Source organism: Liolophura sinensis, chromosome 2, assembly GCF_032854445.1.
Source record: "Liolophura sinensis isolate JHLJ2023 chromosome 2, CUHK_Ljap_v2, whole genome shotgun sequence".
Classification (NCBI taxonomy): Eukaryota; Metazoa; Mollusca; class Polyplacophora; order Chitonida; family Chitonidae; genus Liolophura; species Liolophura sinensis.
Genome location: NC_088296.1, coordinates 12,716,539 through 12,743,652, shown reverse-complemented (window position 1 = coordinate 12,743,652; position 27,114 = coordinate 12,716,539). Strand labels below are relative to the sequence as shown.

Below are 27,114 nucleotides of genomic sequence, written 5' to 3'. Positions count from 1 at the left end.
TGGAATGATGAAGGAAGCATTGCTAAAAGATCAACTAGACTCATTAATGACACGTATTTCAAAGTTTACATAATGAGTTTTTCAGGGTCTTTAATTGCAATGCACAGTCACAGTTTGGTCCAGTTTTTAGAACACAAATATGCCATAAACAAATTCCTGGAAGGTAAAATCGAAAGGTGGAGTCAGATGATATAGTATTGATATAACAGTGCTAAAGTATCTTGAAATCAGGTGTATATATTAGATACAAGCATGCAATGACATCAGCTCATTAGAAGTTCTATCAATTGCTTGGTCGCTGTAAATTGCCGGCATATCAGTTCACACAACCACTGATAACCGAAGGACACAACGCCATTCATGAACACGTAAAAACACAGAAATTTTAATTTCTCGACATATATGAATAATTTCAAGCTACTGAGTCATCAGTAGTCTGTTGGAAAAGTTTTACAAAAAAACTTATAACGTCACTGAATTCTGAAATTCGCCGTTTCAGAATGGACACCTTGTAGAGCAAAACTACATAAAAGCAAGAAACATCTTCATTGTACATTGAATTGTACTTTGCGGAAGGCAGGAAAAGAATTCGCCACAAGTGGCCTCAGGCCCAAAATTTGCCATAAAACTCTTCCCCACCATTAAAAAAAGCCATCCACAATCATGTACCGCTTTGTTCTTTCCGGTAGTGCGTCACACTTTCCAGGTATTACGTCACAATCTTCTGGTAATACGTCCCAATTTGCCAGTAGTACTCCACGCCTTTCGGTGCGTGTATGCTCATAAAACACGTATGTAATACACAAGCACTTCAGAGTGACAGCAGAAAACAACGTTTTACTGTGAGGTGGATCCCTTGTATCGCCGGTCTCTTACTGACTCTTCACCACAGTGTGTCTAGCAACAAAATTGTCAACTCAGCTTCCTCAATAAATCCTTTCAGACATATATTTCAGCGATTTACTTATAAGGAGAAAACAGCCATCATATTGTGTTCACGGAAAGCTCAAATGGATATACTTAGACTTACAAAAAAGGATGACTCTCACTTGTAAGTTTAACAACGCACGCACGACAACAAACACGCACAACAATTGGCAACAACAGATAGAATGCTTCATAACACGCTCTGAAGCGAAGAAAATTCCGATCATGTGCAAAAACATGATGTGGCCAAACTCTTTTTTTTTAAATTTCAAACATTTGGAATGGTATCCTCTCCACTAAATGTCATTTCATTCTCATACTGGATTCTTGAATTTCATGACTCGTAAGCCATGTTGTTTTACACGTTGGTTGCATCTGGTCGGTTTTTTGAAAACGTACCTGAATTCCCAAGCCTAACCCAAGTCTCTTCAGTCGTGCAGCGGTATCTTTTTCTTGGCAATTGTAAACAAAGAATCACAACATAAAATGTCACCTTATGTCACGAAAAGTACTTTCCAAATCGGAACGATTGAGAAATCAATGAACTTACGATTGATTTAACAGGAAAACTTCCGTCCTATAACGGGTGTCAAATACATCGTCAAAGTGCCATTCACGAATCCACGCATGCGCATGACAAATCAATTATAAATACGATAGCACATATCCTGTAATTGTTCCCGTGCTGATAAGAAACAGAAAGAAGAACACACGATCCAGGATTAGCGCCACGGTTACCCACTCCTTTTCGGCAGTTGCCTCCCTTTTGTCGCCAGGGGCCTGTATTTCCACTTCCGGTACGTAATGTCCATTCATTTCGCCTTTTCCTGCTTTCATGCCGGGGTCTTTGAATTCATAGGTTTGGGGTTTGACGGTATGGCAGTCACCACTCTGGAGCAAAATAAAGACAAACCTCTTTATTACAAATTTTATGTAATATAACGGAATTAGTACATTAAAATATATAGTGTTAAGAAAAATATAATGTATGCTCCTTTCCAATACAAATATTACAAATATTTTCCAAAAAATTTTACGCTGCATTAACAGAAGCAAATCGATAAAATATTTGTTTTAAATATAATAGTTTAATAATATTTTAATTTATAATTTTTGAGAATTAAAATTCGATTACATATATCATCAGTATGTACATAAAAGAGATGTGAACCTAAACACCAATGAAAACACACGCACTTTCTGATAACGCCACAACACAATGACTCAGGTGTCTTACCAATTGCGTCGTGGGTTTCCCCGGGCTTTGCCCGGTGCCTACGACCATAGCGGTGTCCTCAATCGTGTAATTGAAATATAAGTATGGTGTACACCATCAATCCAAAAAATGAATAAATTCAATCACTGTGACACGCGAGGTGCGGACTCAATCTGGCTTAGGACAGGAAATTTGCCCTCTCTCATGGAGGCAATAGTAAAGGGACATACCACCGCAAGTAAATCAGAATTTTTGAAGTGGTTCAACTAAGTACAAAAATGAGTTGTAAGGGGAGGTAACTGACTAAAAACTATCCGCCTTTCTAAATACAGGGACTTGAGTGAGTTGATGGTCGAAAGGAAACCCCGGGGAAAACTGAACATTCGATCGTTCACTCAAAGTCAGACACGTGTCAGTAGACATCTGGAAGTCTCAACTTTTTGTGGACGACGTCCAAAAAACCATCAGAATTTTTTCGGTATGTCCCTTTCAGTGTTCAACGACGGTCGAGTGAACGTTTGCGTAATCTAACGTTCATTAAAGAACCAGTGCATGCTGATCGGTACGTCACACGTGGTAATGTTCTTCAGTAACTTGTCACAGGTAGGTGGTTTATCCCGGGCGTTCCGGCTTCCTCCATGATGCATGTAACGGACCGCTGTCTTACAAGTGATAAATTCTTGGGTATCGTGTTAACAGCAATCATACCATCAAACAATCAAACACGTACGTACAACACGCATACACACACATACATATATATATATATATATATTCCCCATGATAATAAACACCTTACCGATACTGAAATATAGTGCTAAAATAAAAGATTTAATTATATCTAAATTAGCAGTTATTAACAATAAAGGACAGGGCTTTTTTTTTCATTAAGCCAATGTAACACAAGAGTAAATAAATACAACTAATCCAGATGTGTGGCGTGTAACTATGTATTATTGCATATATTGGAAGATCCGACTACTATAGTTCCTTAGACCGGTTTCCATCTTAGTGTTAACAGTAACAAGTCTTGTGAATGTAAACAGCAATCCAAAGATGAAGAAAACTGAACGAAGCTCACTTGTTTTATTATTTTACCATTTTTTTTCATATCAGACATATATTTAGACTCACCTTGCTATCTGGCCGGAAATTTGCCACCGCCAGCGTCTCTCTGTAACACGTGATAAATCCTAGCCATCGGAAGATACACTTGAGCCATGAGGGCACGAGGCGACCACGTGACCCCCGGAAGTGGAGATGGATCACAAACACGCTGGCCAGAGTACCGAGGCTGAGGAGAACGATACATACCCCAAAATACATGCCTGAAATGTGACAGCATTTTGATTGGTTACAAATATACAGTCATAATGGGACACGATAATAATCGTGTTAAGGCAACTTAAAGAATAGATGTGCCCATATAAATTTCAAAATACTGACATATGTTTTTGAAAATGATTACCTGCGAAATATGCATAACAGTATGTGTTAGTTTGACCTCTATGTGTGTCTTAGGTCCAAAACATTGAGAGTTGGTGTGTAAACATGAAAACGACGTTTTTACATCCAGACGTTTAAAACCATTCGGCGAAAACTCAGCCCTAAGTGATTTCTTTTTATTTTTTAGATTATCCCAGCTTTTACTTCTGTTTTCATATTATTTTAGCCATTTGACATTGGATTCTTCTTCTATAAAATGATAGTGTGAAATGTCAGTTGGCGTCGTATACAACAGCAAGATTTTAGCATTGGTAATACTGGAATAACTGGGTAGGCCAGCAGTAACGGTTCTGATAGCACTATGAGTATGCGTGTACCTGGATTTCAGACTGGTCTGCTACAAGAAGACACAGTTACTAGATCGCAGAAATAATGTTGAAAGCTGATGAAACCCCTAACTGGGGTAAATTGACAAGAGGCTGTATTTCGCCGGTTATGTGTGACCATATTCCAGCTATCACACGGTCGTCTTTGCTCTGGATTTACTCTCTATACTGTACACCTTTAATTTTATGTAAAATCAAAAGAGAGCAAAGAAAGAAATATGATGTGCAAGAACTTATTAATAGTCGAACCGTAATTCTCGGTTGCGAAATCTTATTCTTCTATATATATATATATATATATATATATATACATATATATATATATATATATATATATATATATATATATATATATATATATATATATATTCCCCATGATAATAAACACCTTACCAATACTGAAATATAGTGCTGAAATAAAAAATTTAATTATATCTTCATTAGCCATTATTATCAATAAACGACAGGGCTTCTTTTTTTTCAGTAAGCCAATGTAATACAAGAGTAAAAAAATATAGATAACCCAGATGTATGACGTGTAACTACATATCATTGCATATATTGGAAGAACCGACTACTAGAATTCCTTAGACCGGTTTGCATGTTAGTGTAACAAGTCTTGTGACTCGAAACAGCAATTATAGTTAGATTCTGCCCGGTCTGGTTCTGTTATATGTAGTGGTTTTATTTGATCGTTACCATAACAACATATCCATTGTGGTTACCATCGTCAATTCTGCGATCGCTTTTTGGAACATTGACCTGTCCAATGAATGTATCCCATGTGCCAGATGCTCTGCACACCTTTTCTCGTGACCTTTGTTTTCATTCCAATCTTGGTGAAAGCAACTGCGACGCCATGCCGTTACAAAAAGATTGAACATTTGTAAACAGTGCGTGCCAAACCCGGCGGCCTTATTTGTAGCGATACATTATGATTACCCATACATGCCTGTATTTCATTAATAGTGTGGAACGGTATATTCTTCCAGCTGATAAACATACCCCACGATTATAAAATGTATATGTTTGATATCTATAATGATACAATTAAGGGAACTCGAATACAAAGTTACTGTCCACAAATGACATTTGTAGGCCTGCAGTATATTGAGTCATGTCACTGCTTTGGTACGGTGATACACCGTGTAACCCATCCTACAGAAATATTTATCTACATCAAAATCGCACGTCCTCGTTCTCCCTGGGGTAATAAAAATATGAATTATTGATGAGAACCAATGACATACGGTCATTATTGCACTATCGGAGAGATTGATATTTAACCAATCAGTGTTCACAACGAACAAGGTGCGGTATTCATACCGCTTACACCATTAATAATCTTCTAAACCTTCATGCACAGAGTCCACGTAAACTTCCTATCCTCGTACATTATAACAATTAATGTCATTTGAGAAATTTTCATGGCAATAATTCATTTCCATGCAATAACTCATTTTTTGCACTATTTCGGAAAACAACTGCCAAATATGCAGGCTGTCACAGTTAAACTTGGACATTGAATACTCCCCACCGATACCATCGTAAATCTCGTTATTGCTAAATCCAATGTTATCAATCAACGACGTATTTACGAGTAATCAATAAAAATCAATAAACGCTGCACCATAATGTCGGAATGAAACTATGTGATATCATTGTTCAATATTTCATTCACTTATTCAAATAATATGACTTGTTTGTATAGTGATTTTATCAGAAAACAAGGTGTATGTTTGTCATGTGCAGACTGATGTAAAATGGTTTACTTCTATATCCCGGTTTGTTAATTACGTTAGGTAGCTTATGTTACGAGTCACACACAAATAATCACTTTGAAAACCATTTCGTTTTGTTTTCTCAGCAATCGAAATATGCATTACGCAGTTACCAAGGCAGACAGCCTTCTGGTTATTTCATTAGAGGTCTGTAAGCAACCACGAATGACCGAGTGAACTCTGCCCACTTTCCTCTCATCATAATACTGGCCGCCGTCGTATAAGGAAATATTGTTGAGTGCGGCGTAAAAAATCAATCAATTAAATAAGTAAATACCTCGCCGCAAAAGCCAGGATTTCTTATAAACAGTACTCTCCACTATGAGTACAGTGCAATAAACTGTGCGCGTGTCTCCCTTTATTTCAAGCTGTAAGCTGATGACAAAGCCGAGATACGTGATGAATCAAACTTTATGGTGTAATCCGAAACCTGATATATTCTAGTTTGACCTGGTGTGACATGTATTAATTGATATTTAGCAAGGGTCGTTAATGAAATGTCCGTATTTTTATTAAAATTATCTGCTTCGGACAGTGTCGCACTAGTCACGTTTTTTGTTTATCCCGACATAGTTTGCAAAGCAACAAGGCAACTCTTCTCCACACTCCTTCCATTATTCCTTGTTACGACGCCTTGAGTCTATGCGTCAAAACAGACATTCATAAGTCGTCAATCAAGATGGACGTTCCAGTTCAATAATCGTAAGTCCAAACCACAAAACGACGTACAACACAAACCATCAAAGAACTAAGACGAAAATAGGAAGGGAATCATGTAGAGAGAAGCAGTCAACACTTTTCAGTGATGTTGGAAAGACGCAAGGTATGTTCTAGGCGAATGAGTGAAATCAGTATTCAAATGGTGTACCATGCTAGAGTACGAGTTGTCGATAATAAAATATGTATCTCAGTTGTGCTTTGATTGCAGCTTATATCCAACGTTGCGATCGAATTCAACTCGATGAAGATACAGCCCCTACCTACCGAAATAATGTTGAAAGCAACGTTAAACCCAGATGAAATGAACAAACAAAATACTAAAAAAAAATTCAAATTGCAAAGCTTATATAGTCAAATTTGTCCCACCCCTTGAGAAATTGGCTGATACATTTCGCCAAAGTGAGGCCAATACAGCTACGTCAATATCTGGACACTGGCAGTCTGTTAGACTTTCGCCTCAGTAATGGTTCAGTTTTAAATGTTCACAATAATGTCTTCATTGTAGCTTAGAGAATCCATGCATCGAATCAGTTTGTTACCTTCAGGAGAATGACATTACAGGAACTGGTCTCTTACCTTATAACGGGAATAACCGTTTGCCCACACGGGAATGACCTCTTATCTATGATGGGAATTTCCTCTTACATATGATGAGAATGACCTCTTATCTATGATGGGAATATTCTCTTACCTATGATAGGAATGACCTCTGACTGGGGCGGCATGATCTCAGCGACGATCAGCAGGAACACAACCATTGTTAGCAGAACAGTTACATTCAGAGAAATCTTCTCTCCAGACTCCACCGGAAGTAGAAAAGTGAACAGATTGATGCACGTGATGAGAATACACGGCATGAGCAAGTTGTACACATGATACAGCGGAAGTCGCTTTAGTACAATTGTAAACTTCACATCCGGAAACGGCTCTGGGCAGCATGGGTAATATTTCACATTTCTCCTGCTTGGGATGCTTAGTAATTCCCATTCCCCATTTTCCACAAAGTTTTCCCAGTTTCCCAAAGGCGCGTATGGATACATATCCAGTTGGGCACCGGAGTAAGCCCACGAGCCAAATGTCAGCACACAGCTCTGTGTGTCGAAAGGGAAATGCGTGACGTCAATCTTACACGAGGCCTCAAGGTATGCCGGGAAAAGATACGTCACACTTCCGTCGTAGTGAATTTTTGCGTTGTAGTGCGAAGGCCATCCGTGATCTGTTGTACTGACACTTAAGAAAAATGAAAAAAATCAAATAGATTTTAAAAATCAGATGTTCCTTAATTTCAAAGGCTTACAATGCGAATACTGAGGGTGTATCTTTGTAATTTGTTGTTTTATTCAACTGAATTTTCTGGTTGAATACTGGTTTTCTCCAGCATCGTTGAGATTCCTCCGCCAATAAACTCGAGTGCTAGCGGAAACCTAAGATATCTGTACGTGTCGCTTAACGCTCTAACAAATAGTAAATACCTAAATAATGGTAAATTAGTAAATAATAGTAAAGTAAACACCGAAAAAGCAGTAGTATTCCCTTGAACATTCACAACAAGAAGTTATTGTGTTACGACAACAGTGAATGTACTTTATTTGTGTCAAGACGCTCCCCTTTTCGGCACCCTATGACAACTATACTTTAAGGCAGTAATTTGTGTGTTTAGGTATTCTATTAAGTATTCTGTTACTGATTTACGATGAACCATAATGTTAATTGCTCTATGAACTTTGAACCTGAGGCGTAGAATTCTGATCATTCTGTACTCACCTGTTATACAGGGTTACATCAGGAATCCAGATCCGTTTGGGTTGAATATACACGTCTTTTATCCCTCCATACTCAGAAGAGTTCCACTTTAGATAGCTGTCAACCCAGTACTAAATAATAAAAACAAACACGAATCATATATATCCTATCTGAAACCAAATAATGCTACAGATGAACTGATTGCTGGTTCTTTTGCATGAACCCGTCTTAATTTCTTTCCTTATATTTTTTCTTAGTTCCTGGGTGATTTGTGTTAAACGTTGTTTTAAAAATTGGTCTTGCGATTAATGAACTCAAGCATCCATCATGGTTGACAGTTGGTATGCGAATGTCAGCTTCGACGTCCAGATTTGCACGGAACAATATCAAGACTAGACACGTACGTTAAATTGGTTTTGTTTCCATGATGGAGACTTCACGTCGCTTTCTTGGGTTATAACAATACTTGCCTTCAGAGCAATGAAGTCTCAATACATATACCCATGTATGTATAGACGAAGTGCTGCCTCACCGAAACCTCATCAATAAGGCACCAAACATTACCATATGAACGTAGGTATAGCCTAACACCGACTAGTCCGGAAAATTCAACTATTGGAAAAAAGTTTAGGCTTACCCATCTCATCCAGATGTTCAGCTTTATTATTTGGTTTCTTTCGTCCTGAAAACAGAATAAAGAGGTAAGATAGCTGCATACGTAGTAAAATTACTGTTTAGTCCGATTTTGTTATTACAAACAAAATTTCTAACATAACACCGAAGCCGAACAGGGTAAACCTGGATTTCATCTTGTGATTTCATATGGATCAGATCTAGTACAGACAGCTCGGCTTGCTAGATAGGCACATTCCAAATGGTAAACCCACTTAGCTCAGTAGAAAACATTTTGTCGGCAAGCCATGATCCACGTGGGAGCAGCGGCCTTGTCTTTAAATCATCTTTAGCATATCAAACAGAAAGCGTGATTAAAATAGCTGAGCAAAGTCATCTTTTTGTAAGCCACACACGCCAAAACACGACTGGGAGGATTTATTCCGGGTGAAATGTGGCTGCTGGGAAACCTGTACGATCAACAGGCCTACTGTCCATGGTACGTTGCCGGAACATTTACCTGGTGATTTATGATTTGTTCCATGCCCACAACCGGACTGAAGTTTGGAAGAAGTGTATAAATACAAGTATCAATGGACTGGTGCTCTCTTAACTAACTCAACACCAACACCAAAGAGCCAGATACAGTTTTTATTTTAAACCAAAGCACATGTATTATATCAATTCTGTTGTAGATTACAAATTAAACCAATATATTCACAGGAAAAAGAAGAGGGCTCTGATAGGAATGTTAAACGATGGCATCGTATCGCTGCAATATAGAATCTTCGCCTGTGATTCTAATCTCTTTAAAAAAAGATGTATATAAATTACTCCTTTGTCTAAAGCATCAAGTATAGCATGGAATATCTGACAAATAAGTTTGTTTGTTTTTTGTTTGATTGGTGTTTTACGCCGTACTCAAGAATATTTCACTTATACGACGGCGGTCAGCATTATGGTGGGTGTAAAACGGGCAGAGCCCTGGGGAAACCCATGACCATCCGCAGGTTGCTGAGAGACCGTCCCACTTAAGGCCGGAGAGGAAGTCAGAATGAGCTGGACTTGAACTCACAGCTACCGCATTGGTGAGAGACTCCTGGGTCATTACGCTGCGCTAGCGCTAACCAACTGAGCCACCGAGGCCCCTTGACAAATAAGAATACCGGTACATGTATACATGGGTACAGCCAGGTGTTGTCTCGCAAAAATCGGTCTCCAAAAGACAGTCATTCCCAAGGCGAGAAACATTAATTTATCTGATTTATTTTCTTGGTGTTTTATACCTTAAGGAATATTGCATTCACACGACGGTGGCCAGGATTATGGTGATAAAAAACCGGGGACATCCCAGGGCAAACCCACGACCCGTCCACCGAACACTTATTGAACTGCGACATTTAAAAACAAGCTGGACAAAGAAACATTTTAGCGTGACCTTTTCTGAACCAGTGGTCAATCAATATTGTAATGTAAGAGGAAATATCATACATGCAAACTGATGTCCTCAAGTTTTGTGAAAATAGGCCAGGCGTGACTTCATCTAGTAGTAGCCATTGACGCTATGTATCTATTGTAGCTGTGACATTTACTTCAGACAATATGTTCCTTTGAATGGATTGTCAATTCAGTGTCGTAAAGGTATGCATGTGCTGAAAACCCAGATCACAACAATGAAATGCCACGGATTTATTTAGTTACTTATAGCTAAAGACAGCTATACCTCAGGGTATACAATGTTTGTCAGATGAAAGACCACTGAACGTCACAGAAATAGTTTTTAGAATTTAGTTATTAGATTTCTTTCAACCTAGTAAAATGCATATGAAATTTTCGGTTCGACGATGACTTTTTCTAAGATAGAGCAGTGACGTCAGATCAGCTTTTTGCAGCTTAATACACACAGATAGCTTGGTTTTATCATTCAAAGTGATCACATTGACTTTAAAATGGATTCCCCGAAATGGACCTTGAAACAAACTATTTCACGTCAAATAGTAGACCACAGCAGACCAAAGCAGAGTCTGAAGTTTAAAAACCATTTTACTTGGTTGGAAAAATTCTAAAAAAAAAAAGAGAGAGAATTTTCCTGGACACTATTTAATGGCCTTGCGTCTCATATGTATATTTTTAGTGTTTTCTTTGCCTTTATCCTCTGTGAACGTGTCATGTTTCCTCTCATTATGGCCAGTTCTCCCCAAGCAATGTTTGCTAACGGCAAAACTGAAGCGAGTTTTTCGTTAAATTAAATATGGAACGAAGCTTTAATTGTGCATGTGTACAGAAATCCAATCGTTTCCGTGTTGGTGGATGTACAAAAATAGCCCCACTGAAGCGCAGTGAAATGCTAGATAGAATACTAAGTGTTCTATTGTATTGAAGCGCACTGAAATACTAGATGACATACTAAGTGATCTGTTGTATTGGAGCGCAGTGAAATACTAGATGGGATACTAAGTGATCTGTTGTATTGAAGAGCAGTAAAATACTAGATGGCATACTAAGTGTTCTGTTGTATTGAAGCGCAGTATAATACTAGATGGGATACTAAGTGATCTGTTGTATTGAGGTGCAGTAAAGTACTAGATGGGATATTGAGTGATCTGTTGTATTGAAGCGCAGTGAAATACTAGATGGGATACTAAGTGATCTGTTGTATTGAAGCGCAGTGAAATACTAGATGGGATACTAAGTGATCTGTTGTATTGCAGTGCAGTGAAATACTAGATGGGATACTAAGTGATCTGGTGTATTGAAGTGCAGTGAGATACTAGATGGGATACTAAGTGATCTGGTGTATTGAAGCGCAGTGAAATACTAGATGGGATACTAGGTGTTCTGTTGTAGACCAACAGATCATGCGCTGGATGACTGTAACCTGTGGGATACTATAACAGATCATGCGCTGGATGACTGTAACCTATGGGGATACCACAAGAGTTCATGCACTGGATGGCTGTAACTGATGGGGATACTATAACAGTTCATTCACTGGATGGCTGTAATCGATGGGGATACTATAACAGTTCATGCACTGGATGGCTGTAAGCTATGGAGATACTATAACAGTTCATGCAATGCATGACTGTAACGTATGGGGATACCACAAGAGTTCATGCAATGCAATATCCCGCCTCTCAATGTGAATTATCTTCACAATTTCTTCTATCTTCTTAATTTCGCTGAAAAGCGTTATGTCACTCAAACCGATGGGTTAATACCAAACACACACACACACCATACAGAGCAAGTTTCCTTTCAACCTTTGGAGGGATTGGAGGTGGGTGAGTGGTGTACAATTTAGACCCTTCCTTAAATAGCCTGGAGTCCCCAACCTACGGTCAAATACATTGGGTGACTAGGATATCCACATTGCTATATCCAACCTACGGTCAAATACACTGGGTGACTAGGATATCCACATTGCTAAATCCAGTCTACGGTCAAATACATTGGGTGACTAGATATCCACATTGCTAAATCCAACCTACGGTCAAATACACTGGGTGACTAGGATATCCACATTGCTAAATCCAGTCTACGGTCAAATACATTGGGTGACTAGATATCCACATTGCTAAATCCAACCTACGGTCAAATACACTGGGTGACCAGGATATCCACATTGCTAAATCCAGTCTACGGTCAAATACATTGGGTGACTAGATATCCACATTGCTAAATCCAAACTACGGTCAAATACACTGGGTGACTAGGATATCCAAATTGCTAGTCCAACCTACGGTCAAATACACTGGGTGACCAGGATATCCACATTGCTAAATCCAGTCTACGGTCAAATACATTGGGTGACTAGATATCCACATTGTTAAATCCAACCTACGGTCAAATACACTGGGTGATCAGGATATCCACATTGCTAATCCAACCTACGGTCAAATACACTGGGTGACTAGATATCCACATTGCTAAATCCAACCTACGGTCAAATACACTGGGTGACTAGATATCCACATTGCTAATCCAACCTACGGTCAAATACACTGGGTGACTAGGATATCCACATTGCTAAATCCAACCTACGGTCAAATACATTGGGTGACTAGATATCCACATTGCTAAATCCAACCTACGGTCAAATACACTGGGTGACCAGGACATCCACATTTCTAAATCCAACCTACGGTCAAATACACTGGGTGACCAGGATATCTACATTGCTAATCCAACCTACGGTCAAATACACTGGGTGACTAGGATATCCACAGTGCTAAATCCAACCTACGGTCAAATACATTGGGTGACCAGGATAGCCACATTGCTAATCCAACCTACGGTCAAATACACTGGGTGACCAGGATATCCACATTGCTAAATCCAACCTACGGTCAAATACATTGGGTGACTAGATATCCACAGTGCTAAATCCAACCTACGGTCAAATACACTGGGTGACCAGGATATCCACATTGCTAAATCCAACCTACGGTCAAATACACTGGGTGACTAGGATATCCACATTGCTAAATCCAACCTACGGTCAAATACACTGGGTGATCAGGATATCCACATTGCTAAATCCAACCTACGGTCAAATACAATGGGTGACTAGGATATCCACAGTGCTAAATCCAACCTACGGTCAAATACATTGGGTGACTAGGATATCCACATTACTAAATCCAGTCTACGGTCAAATACATTGGGTGACTAGATATCCACATTGCTAAATCCAACCTACGGTCAAATACACTGGGTGACTAGGATATCCACATTGCTAATCCAACCTACGGTCAAATACACTGGGTGACTAGATATCCACATTGCTAAATCCAACCTACGGTCAAATACACTGGGTGACTAGGATATCCACATTGCTAATCCAACCTATGGTGAAATACACTGGGTGACCAGGATATCCACATTGCTAAATCCAACCTACGGTCAAATACATTGGGTGACTAGATATCCACATTGCTAAATCCAACATACGGTCAAATACACTGGGTGACCAGGACATCCACATTTTTAAATCCAACCTACGGTCAAATACACTGGGTGACCAGGATATTTACATTGCTAATCCAACCTACGGCCAAATACACTGGGTGACTAGGTATCCACAGTGCTAAATCCAACCTACGGTCAAATACATTGGGTGACTAGGATATCCACATTGCTAATCCAACCTACTGTCAAATACACTGGGTTACCAGGATATCCACATTGCTAAATCCAACCTACGGTCAAATACATTGGGTGACTAGATATCCACAGTGCTAAATCCAACCTACGGTCAAATACACTGGGTGACCAGGATATCCACATTTCTAAATCCAACCTACGGTCAAATACACTGGGTGACTAGGATATCCACATTGCTAAATCCAACCTACGGTCAAATACACTGGGTGACTAGGATATCCACATTGCTAATCCAACCTACGGTCAAATACAATGGGTGACTAGGATATCCACAGTGCTAAATCCAACCTACGGTCAAATACATTGGGTGACTAGGATATCCACATTACTAAATCCAGTCTACGGTCAAATACATTGGGTGACTAGATATCCACATTGCTAAATCCAACCTACGGTCAAATACACTGGGTGACTAGGATATCCACATTGCTAATCCAACCTACGGTCAAATACACTGGGTGACTAGATATCCACATTGCTAAATCCAACCTACGGTCAAATTCACTGGGTGACTAGGATATCCACATTGCTAATCCAACCTACGGTCAAATACACTGGGTGACCAGGATATCCACATTGCTAAATCCAACCTACGCTCAAATACATTGGGTGACTAGATATCCACATTGCTAAATCCAACCTACGGTCAAATACACTGGGTGACCAGGACATCCACATTTCTAAATCCAACCTACGGTCAAATACACTGGGTGACTAGGATATCTACATTGCTAATCCAACCTACGGTCAAATACACTGGGTGACTAGATATCCATAGGGCTAAATCCAACCTACGCTCAAATACATTGGGTGACTAGGATATCCACATTGCTAATCCAACCTACGGTCAAATACACTGGGTGACTAGGATATCCACATTGCTAATCCAACTTACGGTCAAATACACTGGGTGACTAGGATATCCACATTGCTAAATCCAGTCTACGGTCAAATACAATGGGTGACTAGGATATCCACATTGCTAATCCAACCTACGGTCAAATACAATGGGTGACTAGATATCCACATTGCTAAATCCAACCTACGGTCAAATACATTGGGTGACTAGGATATCCACATTGCTAAATCCAGTCTACGGTCAAATACATTTGGTGACTAGATATCCACATTGCTAAATCCAACCTAAGGTCAAATACACTGGGTGATCAGGATATCCACATTGCTAATCCAACCTACGGTCAAATACACTGGGTGACTAGATATCCACATTGTTAAATCTAACCTACGGTCAAATACACTGGGTGACTAGGATATCCACATTGCTAATCCAACCTACGGTCAAATACACTGGGTGACCAGGATATCCACATTGCTAAATCCAACCTACGGTCAAATACATTGGGTGACTAGATATCCACATTGCTAAATCCAACATACGGTCAAATACGTTGGGTGACTAGATATCCACATTGCTAAATCCAACCTACGGTCAAATACACTGGGTGACCAGGATATCCACATTGCTAAATCCAACCTACGGTCAAATACACTGGGTGACCAGGATATCCACATTGCTAATCCAACCTACGGTCAAATACACTGGGTGACCAGGATATCCACATTGCTAAATCCAACCTACGGTCAAATACATTGGGTGACTAGATATCCACATTGCTAAATCCAACATACGGTCAAATACGTTGGGTGACTAGATATCCACATTGCTAAATCCAACCTACGGTCAAATACACTGGGTGACCAGGATATCCACAGTGCTAAATCCAACCTACGGTCAAATACACTGGGTGACTAGGATATCCACATTGCTAAATCCAACCTACGGTCAAATACACTGGGTGACTAGGATATCCACATTGCTAAATCCAACCTACGGTCAAATACAATGGGTGACTAGGATATCCACAGTGCTAAATCCAACCTAGGGTCAAATACACTGGGTGACTAGGATATCCACAGTGCTAAATCCAACCTACGGTCAAATACACTGGGTGACCAGGATATCTACATTGCTAAATCCAACCTACGGTCAAATACACTGTGTGGCTAGGATATCCACATTGCTAAATCCAACCTACGGTCAAAAACACTGGGTGACCAGGATATCCACATTGCTAAATCCAACCTACGGTCAAATACACTGGGTGACCAGGATATCCACATTGCTAAATCCAACCTACGGTCAAATACATTGGGTGACTAGGATATCCACATTGCTAAGTCCAACCTACGGTCAAATACACTGGGTGACTAGGATATCCACATTGCTAAATCCAACCTACGGTCAAATACAATGGGTGACTAGGATATCCACAGTGCTAAATCCAACCTACGGTCAAATACATTGGGTGACCAGGATATCCACATTGCTAATCCAACCTACGGTCAAATACACTGGGTGACCAGGATATCCACATTGCTAAATCCAACCTACGCTCAAATGCATTGGGTGACTAGATATCCACATTGCTAAATCCAACCTACGGTCAAATACACTGGGTGACCAGGACATCCACATTTCTAAATCCAACCTACGGTCAAATACACTGGGTGACTAGGATATCTACATTGCTAATCCAACCTACGGTCAAATACACTGGGTGACTAGATGTCCATAGTGCTAAATCCAACCTACGCTCAAATGCATTGGGTGACTAGGATATCCACATTGCTAATCCAACCTACGGTCAAATACACTGGGTGACTAGGATATCCACATTGCTAAATCCAGTCTACGGTCAAATACATTGGGTGACTAGGATATCCACATTGCTAAATCCAGTCTACGGTCAAATACAATGGGTGACTAGGATATCCACATTGCTAATCCAACCTACGGTCAAATACAATGGGTGACTAGATATCCACATTGCTAAATCCAACCTACGGTCAAATACATTGGGTGACTAGGATATCCACATTGCTAAATCCAGTCTACGGTCAAATACATTTGGTGACTAGATATCCACATTGCTAAATCCAACCTACGGTCAAATACACTGGGTGATCAGGATATCCACATTGCTAATCCAACCTACGGTCAAATACACTGGGTGACTAGATATCCACATTGTTAAATCCAACCTACGGTCAAATACACTGGGTGACTAGGATATCCACATTGCTAATCCAACCTACGGTCAAATACACTGGGTGACCAGGATATCCACATTGCTAAATCCAACCTACGGTCAAATACATTGGGTGACTAGATATCCACATTGCTAAATCCAACATACGGTCAAATACGTTGGGTGACTAGATATCCACATTGCTAAATCCAACCTACGGTCAAATACACTGGGTGACCAGGATATCCACATTGCTAAATCCAACCTACGGTCAAATACACTGGGTGACTAGGATATCCACATTGCTAATCCAACCTACGGTCAAATACACTGGGTGACCAGGATATCCACATTGCTAAATCCAACCTACGGTCAAATACATTGCGTGACTAGATATCCACATTGCTAAATCCAACATACGGTCAAATACAATGGGTGACTAGATATCCACATTGCTAAATCCAACCTACGGTCAAATACACTGGGTGACCAGGATATCCACATTGCTAAATCCAACCAACGGTCAAATACACTGGGTGACTAGGATATCCACATTGCTAAATCCAACCTACGGTCAAATACACTGGGTGACCAGGATATCCACATTGCTAAATCCAACCTAGGGTCAAATACACTGGGTGACTAGGATATCCACAGTGCTAAATCCAACCTAGGGTCAAATACACTGGGTGACTAGGATATCCACAGTGCTAAATCCAACCTAGGGTCAAATACACTGGGTGACCAGGATATCTACATTGCTAAATCCAACCTACGGTCAAATACACTGTGTGGCTAGGATATCCACATTGCTAAATCCAACCTACGGTCAAAAACACTGGGTGACCAGGATATCCACTTTGCTAAATCCAACCTACGGTCAAATACACTGGGTGACCAGGATATCCACATTGCTATATCCAACCTACGGTCAAATACATTGGGTGACTAGGATATCCACATTGCTAAGTCCAACCTACGGTCAAATACACTGGGTGACTAGGATATCCACATTGCTAATCCAACCTACGGTCAAATACAATGGGTGACTAGGATATCCACAGTGCTAAATCCAACCTACGGTCAAATACATTGGGTGACCAGGATATCCACATTGCTAATCCAACCTACGGTCAAATACACTGGGTGATCAGGATATCCACATTGCTAAATCCAACCTACGGTCAAATACACTGGGTGACCAGGATATCCACATTGCTAAGTCCAACCTACGGTCAAATACAATGGGTGACTAGGATATCCACATTGCTAAATGGACACATTATTTTATTTATTTACTGACTCACAAGTTTAACAAAGTAAGAGAGCAAAGCCTTTACATGGATGGGTACAACATCCTTAGTTACTTATTGGTATCGTTCCCGTGACTTTCTAAATCATAAAACATATTCTATAACTGTTTTATATTACATCAAATCAGGGAAAGTGATCAGTGGAAATCCCGGCCATAGCCAGCTTCCAGTTTCTGGAGAAGCTAGATCTTGGCGAAGCTTCGATTCTCGCGGGTTCTTCGATTCTCGCGGGTTCTTTTGTGTTTGTTTTGGATTTGCTTTGTATTGTAGTCGTTGCATTTCGAGTAAAATAGATTTGGAGCTACATCTTGGTGAGACAAGCTAGTTTCTGGTGACAAAACAATAATCCTGAATGGCAAAATCTACCTCAAATTATCTCTTAGTGAAAGTTTCAGGCATACATGTCTTTTATAGGTCTCCAGTGAAACAGTTTTAGAGAATGGCCTTTTCACAATATACACAAGAAGCTTAGCGGTTAGCATAAATGTACATGACAAAATACGTCACAGCAGAGCGCATGAATGTACAAGACAAAATACGTCACAGCAGAGTGCACGAATGTACATGACAAAATACGTCACACCAGAGCGCATGAATGTATATGACAAAATACGTCACAGCAGAGCGCATGAATGCACATGACAAAATCCGTCACAGCAGAACGCAAAGTTCCTACATGTTCGAAAGTAACATTGTTTGAAATACGGTCTGCTATAGAACTGTACAATCTATTACTCTTTCGTTTAAAGCAATCACCTAAAATGTTTAATTTATATTTCCTCTTTTCAACCTTTGAATACCTCGACTTACAGTGACAGAATTAATTAGCAAGAAACGCAGTTAAAATGCGACATGTCATCAGACTTTTGTCAATACTATGTAGAAGAGTAAACAGTGCCCTGCAATACATGCATTTGGCGTCACCATTAAATTGCTCTGTCAGTCAGTTATGCATTAGTGAAACTTTGTGCATTTGCTATGTAATCGATTATTTCCCACCAGTTCAGCTTTACATTAACATCTCTATTTAGACCGCAGACAATTACTGCCGCTCACATCTTTGTCTGAATCGATATTCAATTTTGATTGTAAACAAAATTACAACGCATGGGGCGAAGACTTTTTTTCACGGTTGTTAAGCGAGTACGAGCTTGCCCGGCATGAGCATGTCCGCTGCATGCTGTAGGTAAACTTGCACTGAGGTCTATTGAGTAGTTAACACGGCTTTCACCTCAGCTTTTTTATGTATATATATATATATTTTTGGAATAATGTTAAACGTCGAACTTAAAATATTTCACTTAATACACAAGGGTACTGAGTTTATAGATCGTAGATGTCAGAGGGTAAGTCAGTGCTATTTGACAAGTACATGTAGATGACTAAGCATTTCCGCGTATAAATGGTAGATATGGGTGGAAGGCGTTTTATCCAAAAAACGTTATGAAAGAGTGCCTAAAAATGGTTCTAACGCTGATCACCAGGAGGAGACCCACAATGCCACGAATGACGGGCATTGGTGAGAGGCTCCCGAGCGAGTTAGCTCATCACATTAAATTACTCACCACATCGATGACCTGGTTGAGGGAGACGTCCATGGTAAAGTTGAGCACGTCGGACACTTCAGAAACTGGCCGCACAGCAGTGTCATAACCATTCAATAACTTCTCTAACAGATCCCACTCCTCGGACGCCCCGCAAACGTCGCCTGGAAAATGAAAGTGAAAGTCAGCTCATTCTGATTAGCTACAAAATATCTAGAAGGACGCTGGTGGTTTTCCAAGGTAACGCTCTTCGTCAAGCGTACTTTCTGTGTGGGAAAAATAAGTTTGTAAGGGTTATGTTTGGTGTCGTATTTGTAAGGGCTATGTTTGGGGTCGTGTTTAATGCATGCTGCTTCAAGAAAACATCAGTGCATCAGCACAAGTCATCTGAAAAAGCATGGCTAAAGCAATTTATCTGAAACAATGAATCCGCGAAGTAAGATGGACAGTTATGCATCTTGGAAAATCGTTTTGGCCTGTATAAGATTAGAGTGAGGCTAAGTATTCGCACATACCGATTACACACACTTTAAAAAAGATTTTAGAGCCTTTTTCTCTAAAATTAAAAATTTTGACCACATCATCAATATTATCTTAAGACCAATGTTTAAAAAGCATCTTCCCTTGTCATCTTCCTGTGCCAAGTATAGCAACCTTGCATGACGGTTATTGTCGCGATTCGTTTTACGAGCAGTTCCGAGTGGCGCAGGCAAAATCTTGATAGGTCCTAAACACTTTTGGACACTGATATAACCTAAGTCCTTAGGTCCTAAACACTTTTGGACACTGACATAACATAAGTCCCTAGGTCCTAAACACTTTTGGACACTGATATAACCTAAGTCCTTCGGTCCTAAACACTTTTGGACGCAAATATTTTAATGGCTCGATTTGTGACCAAATCATTTTGACCACAAAGAGAAAATATCGTATTCGTTATTGTAAAAAAAAAAAGTGATGCATAAATTTTCCTAAAGTGTTCAAAATTTTGTCTCTTCGACATCATTGATAACGTTGTTACTTCTTTTTGGGGTGTCATTATTCCAATGTATTTTTGTTTTCACTTTTACGAAATCAGTGGAGACAAATTGAAATTGTATAGTTGTATGTTCTTCCACTGCCAGTTTAACTGAAACGCTGTTTACGCGAAGCCATTGCGCAAGTCTAAAAATAAAATTACGTGGTGATTTAATGACTGTAGGAATCACATCTACTACAAAAAAAAACACCGGATATACAATAGACGTTAAGACATCCCTCAAAGGGGTCAGATTTCCCTGGATATATCTTTCCCATATTACACTGTCTCTTTACGTCCGAAAGTTGACGAAGCAGCGTCGTCAAGTAAGACAAAAATGCTCGAGGTATGCTGACGATTTAATTAGTTTATTCCTTCATTTTTCCGATAAAACGGTCTGATAAGGAAACATCAAAGGATACACACAAGCTGACTGACTACATCCTTCCTCGATAAATTCGGGATCATTAGACGGAAGGTCATAGATAATCAGCTCATTGTGGCGTCAATTTCCGATATTGATGTTCCAAGACAATCTCCTATCGGGTTTGCAGACGGAAAAGACCGATGTGCATCGCCGCCTAATTGCAGCTTACTCTTGTGGGGTTTTTTTTCTTTTTCTTTTTTTCTTTCTTTGGTGTTATTTTCATGTTCAGTTTTCAACAACATGTCCATACTTCCCACAACGAAGGTTTCAACGACTACCCAGCAAATTCAATCTGAGCACTTCCATACTCCTCACAGTGGAAGCGCCGTCCACATTAATGACGGATGCCACGTGCGTGACAAGTAACTGTGTACACAGCTGAGATTCACCATTATATACTCTTGTAAAGTTGTGCTACCGAATAAATTTCGAAATGGATCCAAGTAGAATTCCTTGTATGCAGATACACAGTAGCGAGCGTAAAAGATTACAGAATAGAGAGTGCCACGTCCTCACCATAATGAATAACATAAGAGCCATAAGGTAAATACCAATCAACGATTAGAGACTTGGACTAGCGAACGTTTATATGGCTACAGACAAATTTAATCGACTAGCAAACGTGTTATGGCCCTACTGCCCTAATGAGTTACTTAGATTTCTGTTATTACTGACATACTGAATCAAGCACTGACAATACAAACGTCCATGTGTGTGTGTCTCTGTGTGTGTGTGTGTATGTGTGTCATGAGAAAACCAGATGGTACTGGCATTAATTTGAAAGCAATAAAAAAGATACATAAGCTATTCCTTAGTTAATTAAGCGAGAATTTATACCATGTTTGCTTTTTCAGCCAAATAAAATTGCTAAGTTATAACTTCCTTTTGTAGATAAACTGAACAAGGTCGAATATCATCCTATCATTCTGATCTGCTTTCATATTTCTTAATTATCGAAAAACCCACGACCGACCGAGGGAATGGTAAAAGTCATAAGCAAAATGACAGTTGATACGCACATCAAATTTCCTGCTCGATATAAAACGGACTGAAGATAGCTAGAAGATTGCCACAGATGTCTGAAGCCCTGCGTGGGCAAACTATTGTTAACTTCATGATTCAGTTATAATCTGTACATACCCAATTCAATTATAGAAAGTCTGTGGATTTTTCAGGGCTTCATTCGGCATGAACGGTTTCACTCTAAATGGTTTCACTCTCGAATGTTTCATTCTTTACGGTTTCAGTATTTTTCTCTTTGACTTTTTTGTTTTTAACTTAGTGATTGCATTTTTATTTGACACTGTTGAAACTGTTTAAGGGCAATCCGTTTTCAAAACGAACCTGCACTGGACAGTGGTTACAGGCGGAACTCATTAACTCAAGTAACATATAGAAATGTTGGACTCGGTGTTGGCAGGACGTAACATGAAATGGATACAAGGATAAGTTGAGCTGAAGATTGAATGACAACATATATTGTGACCAAAGAGATTATGTTATATTCCGGTGTTTGTCGGTCTGTCCATCTGCAAACGTTATATGCATCGATTTGGATTACACTTTATGCGGAGTTTGGGCCTTGGGACAAGCTGCAATTTATTATATTTTGGTGGAAATCAGGATGTTTAAGGCCTGATTCGGAACTGTATCTGTCTCTCTCGTTATCCAAGCAGCGACCCTTGGTAATAAGCGTATTAAAGGTTTAGAGCAGAGGCACATGGTTCGTATATCAGTTCCAACCTCGACAGCTGCAAAACTTAAGCGCTCTCCTAAAATAGAGGCGGGAATCACTGGAGAGTTGATATTCGTGAGGTTGGTGTTAAATGCTAGACTATAAGCGAGTACTACAAAACAGAATGAAACCTTATGCATCAGATGGACGCAAGCGACGTAGGCTGGGTATATGATGTTGACCCCAGGGCTTCTGTAAGCGACTCATGTTTTCCGTATTTTAATGAAGCTCAAGCTTTGTTGTATATATGGCATCATGTTTACATGCTGTATATTCTAGCCCTGTGGTCATGTCTTGGAGACTACTAAGTTCCACCCTCCAGTATAATAACCTCTTTAGTCCACCCACTTAGGCGTACCAACGATGTGGGTTTCAACGGCGATGTGTGTTGTGAAATGTCATGAAGTGAGTTACTTACGAATAAAGCTGATTGATGAAAGTGTTGTGAGAGTTTGTGGAGTTGGATCCTAAGCCCTTCACCCCCTGGGGGAAGATTCCCGGAGAATGGAGAGGTTTGCGACGAAATGAACGAATTTTCGTTAGGAAACGCCTTTCTTTAACGAACTTATCGCTCTATTATACAGTTGTAGCAATAGTCAGATTGGATTCGATGGCACTGTATTACATGTACTCGTGTAATAGATAATGATTCGTCAAGTGTTTCATACATTACTTCAATGTCATTAATTTGAATTAATGTTTGATGGCTATCTAACGGTTACATTCCAGATAAACATTTAGGCAAGCATGTGTGATGTGTGGATTTTCAAGCCGTTTGGAACATGTTGCTATTCAGGCTACTGTGTTTTAATATCTCAGGAAGAAAACCATATTGTATTTTTTTTTGTCACCAAGTTCATTAAGGTCAACATCATGTTATTTTCATGTATTTGTACCATCATCCCAATAATCATCGTCATATCTTTGCCTTGTTGTCATTGTATATTTATGTACATCGTCAGGTTTGAATAAACCTTCAGTAACACTAGAAGATAAAATTATCTCCTCCCCCTTGTCTGGAAATCACGGGCAGAACCCTCTCGTGCACAGGTGTTTCGCTTCACCCTCCCCCCCCCCCCCACTGAGTTATTTATACAGCCACTATACAACATACATGTAGGTCCTTAATTAATTATTCAACTGTAAATAGCATCGTAATTATAATGTCCACTAATAATTGTTATAATTGTGTAGAATGACTGGTCAGAGTTTAGCCAGTGTGTCGTTATTGACATTTAGACTCCCACACTTACATCAGAACTGGCCCTAATCACCCCTGCGATAGTAAATACCGTCCTGTAGTCGCTATTAATCAATCTATAGTTTACCTAGTTGGGTGGAAGTTGTAAAAATGGCTAATGTCACAAATCCCTTTTTGATGCAATGTTCTAAGGCCCATTTTCGCAACACTTCGTAAATCAGTTTTTCGTAATTTTCGATCGTAAATTATGTGGCCGTAAAATGGCCATAACCCAGACAACGTCATTTATAAAAAATCTTACGAGATATTTTAAGTTACGAAATTTTGTGAAAGTGATCCCAGATTTCGAACCAAGTAATATTTCTCCTTTGTTACAGATAACAGATTAATTAAAACCTTTCCTGGTCATACGTGCTTCTGCCAGCAACTTGCGAATAGTCGTGGGTTTTCGCAGGGCTGTACCCAATTTTTTCCCATCATAATGCTGACCGCCGTCATATAAGTGAAATATTCTTGAATACGGCGTAAAATATTAATCAGATTAATGAACAATCTGGTTATTATATACAGAAAAGGATAAACTTTTCTGGTCACTGGCAAGTCTTGTAATGAAAATATCTAAAGTGAACTTAAACTGTACTAACAGTCAGTAAATGCAGGAATAAATATCTAACTAAATACATGAACATCAACAGATGTACCAATAAGTAAATGAAGATTTAAATAAATAAATGGCTTACCTAGTGAATACAGGAAGAGGAAACAGACTGGTGAAAACCAAACCATCTTGCCTGACTTTTAGGAACGGATATGACAATATTTTAAAACGGCATCATTATAAAACCGAGCAAGATATATGTTCCATTTGTTATGACAAAACCACACCTAGCATCAAAAGTGGCAACGGACTTCTCGGCGTTGTTCGCGCAGCAGGTTAAAGGATTTCAGGCTTCATCTGCCGTGAGTAACTCTTCCGATAATCTGACTTCTGGGCGGCTATTTTTCTGCGTAGGCTGAAAGTGTACCTTGGTTAAATGCCTGTCCAATAATTCTGTGCGATTAAAACCTGTGGGGTGAATAGCATCAGGGCTGGTTCCCTCGTTACATGGGTTTATCGCCTGGCATACAGTTCCTCACATCTTCTGTTCGGATTTCGTTATAAACCGTTCAAATCCCAGGTGATATCATCTCCCCTTCGTTTTTGTTTTAAACCTTATAAATGCCCAACCATTAGCGCTTGTGATGGAGTTAAAAGTGTGCTAGGAAGGCTCTAGCGTTGCTGTGGGGAGCAAACCAACTGAACACGCTGCCTGTTGCACATTGGCCAGCTGACGCCCTTTGTAACAGCTTCCATAATTGGCTATCGCTGAATGCCATTGCACACCGGGAACTTTGCACCTCCAAGCCGTGAGCACGAAGTGAGAAGTCGTGGGAGAACTGATACCATTCTGTCCACGTTTCGTTTCAGTATACAAACCCAAACCAGAGAGGCAAGCATGGAATAATTTATAGTAGCTACCCGTATGAAAGAGGAATAGTATTGATTATGTGCTTGCTGGTAACAAATCAGTCCTTAACACACAAATACTCTAGGGATCCCGTCAAATCCCAAATGCTGTCGTTACGCCAAGATCGGATTTAAAAGCTTTCGGTGTTTTGTTTGTAATTTTGACAATCCATTTGTTTTTTTTTATTATTTATAAGGTTTCATTTTGAAAATGTGCCACTTCTGGGACTGCAGAGAGCTTTCTGAGCCGAGAAAATCCGACAGATTTTCCTTGGCAGTAGTTGTAAACGACCGCGCCTCACCCGGCGCCTTGTAATTCTCCTGATGTAAAGCCAAAGTCGACACACTGGGAACCGCTGTGTAAGATTACACTAAGTTGGTGCTTATTTTGTGGCTGATATTTAGCGCGGAACAATACAAGGGGACTAGAATATAGGCTGTGTAAATGTAGCTTTATCATCAGCATACTGTTACCAAAATGGCTTTCCAAGATACAGTCATTAGTGGTGGGCCCATTTCACAAAGCCAAGTCTGACTTAAATCCCCATTGTTTAAGATGAAATTTGGATTAATTTTGTCTTAAGATAACATTGATTACGTGGTAGAAAGTTTAATTTTTAGGCCCAAAGGTAAACTTTAATATCACATTTCAAATTTTGACCTGTCAGACATGGCCTTTTGGCAGCGGGTTCCTAAGCCTTAGCGGATGGATTCTCACAGAGCATGGCATTGCTCTAGGGCTCAGTTGGTTAGCGCGCTAGCGCAGCGTAATGACCCAGGAGTCTCTCACCAATGCGGTCGCTGTGAGTTCAAGTCCAGCTCATGCTGGCTTCCTCTCCGGCCGTACGTGGGAAGGTCTGCCAGCAACCTTCGGATGGTCGTGGGTTTCCCCCGGGCAGTGCCCGGTTTCCGCCGTCGTATAAGTGAAATATTCTTGAGTACGGCGTAAAACACCAATCAAAAAAAAAAAAGAAAAGAAAAAAAGTCATTGCTCTAGGAGTGTTGATCCTAGCTGACTAGACTATTTGACCAGCAGAGTAACCTAGGCGAAGCAGTGTTGCAATGCAACGGATAAGGATTCCACGAAAAATTTACTTTCGCTTTGCAAAAGTATTTACTTTTAGGATACTGTCAACTCACAGTACATACGTTCAATAAATAATACATATGTAAGACAATGTATCTGTCAAAATTTTACCTTTTTGATCAGTACATTAAAAATTTTATTGAAGACTTGGGGTTTTTCTAATTATATACATCAAAAACAACTTTGTTAAATAGGGTTTGTCACAAAGACGGTTTCTTCTATATCAAAACAGTTG

The 27,114-nt window shown here is 39.7% G+C and overlaps 1 protein-coding gene across 1 annotated transcript; it reads right to left on the bottom strand.

Annotated features, from left to right (window-relative positions):
• On the bottom strand, positions 1 to 25,464 carry LOC135462857 (neuronal acetylcholine receptor subunit alpha-10-like). Its single transcript, XM_064740143.1, has 7 exons — positions 25,026 to 25,464; positions 19,926 to 20,068; positions 8,857 to 8,901; positions 8,241 to 8,350; positions 7,168 to 7,706; positions 3,278 to 3,471; positions 1 to 1,818 (listed from the first exon to the last, which is right to left on the bottom strand). Exons 1-7 carry the CDS (start codon positions 25,069 to 25,071, stop codon positions 1,573 to 1,575), a joined length of 1,323 nt encoding a protein of 440 aa, XP_064596213.1. The 5' UTR covers positions 25,072 to 25,464; the 3' UTR covers positions 1 to 1,572.
• Positions 25,465 to 27,114: the final 1,650 nt, after the last annotated feature.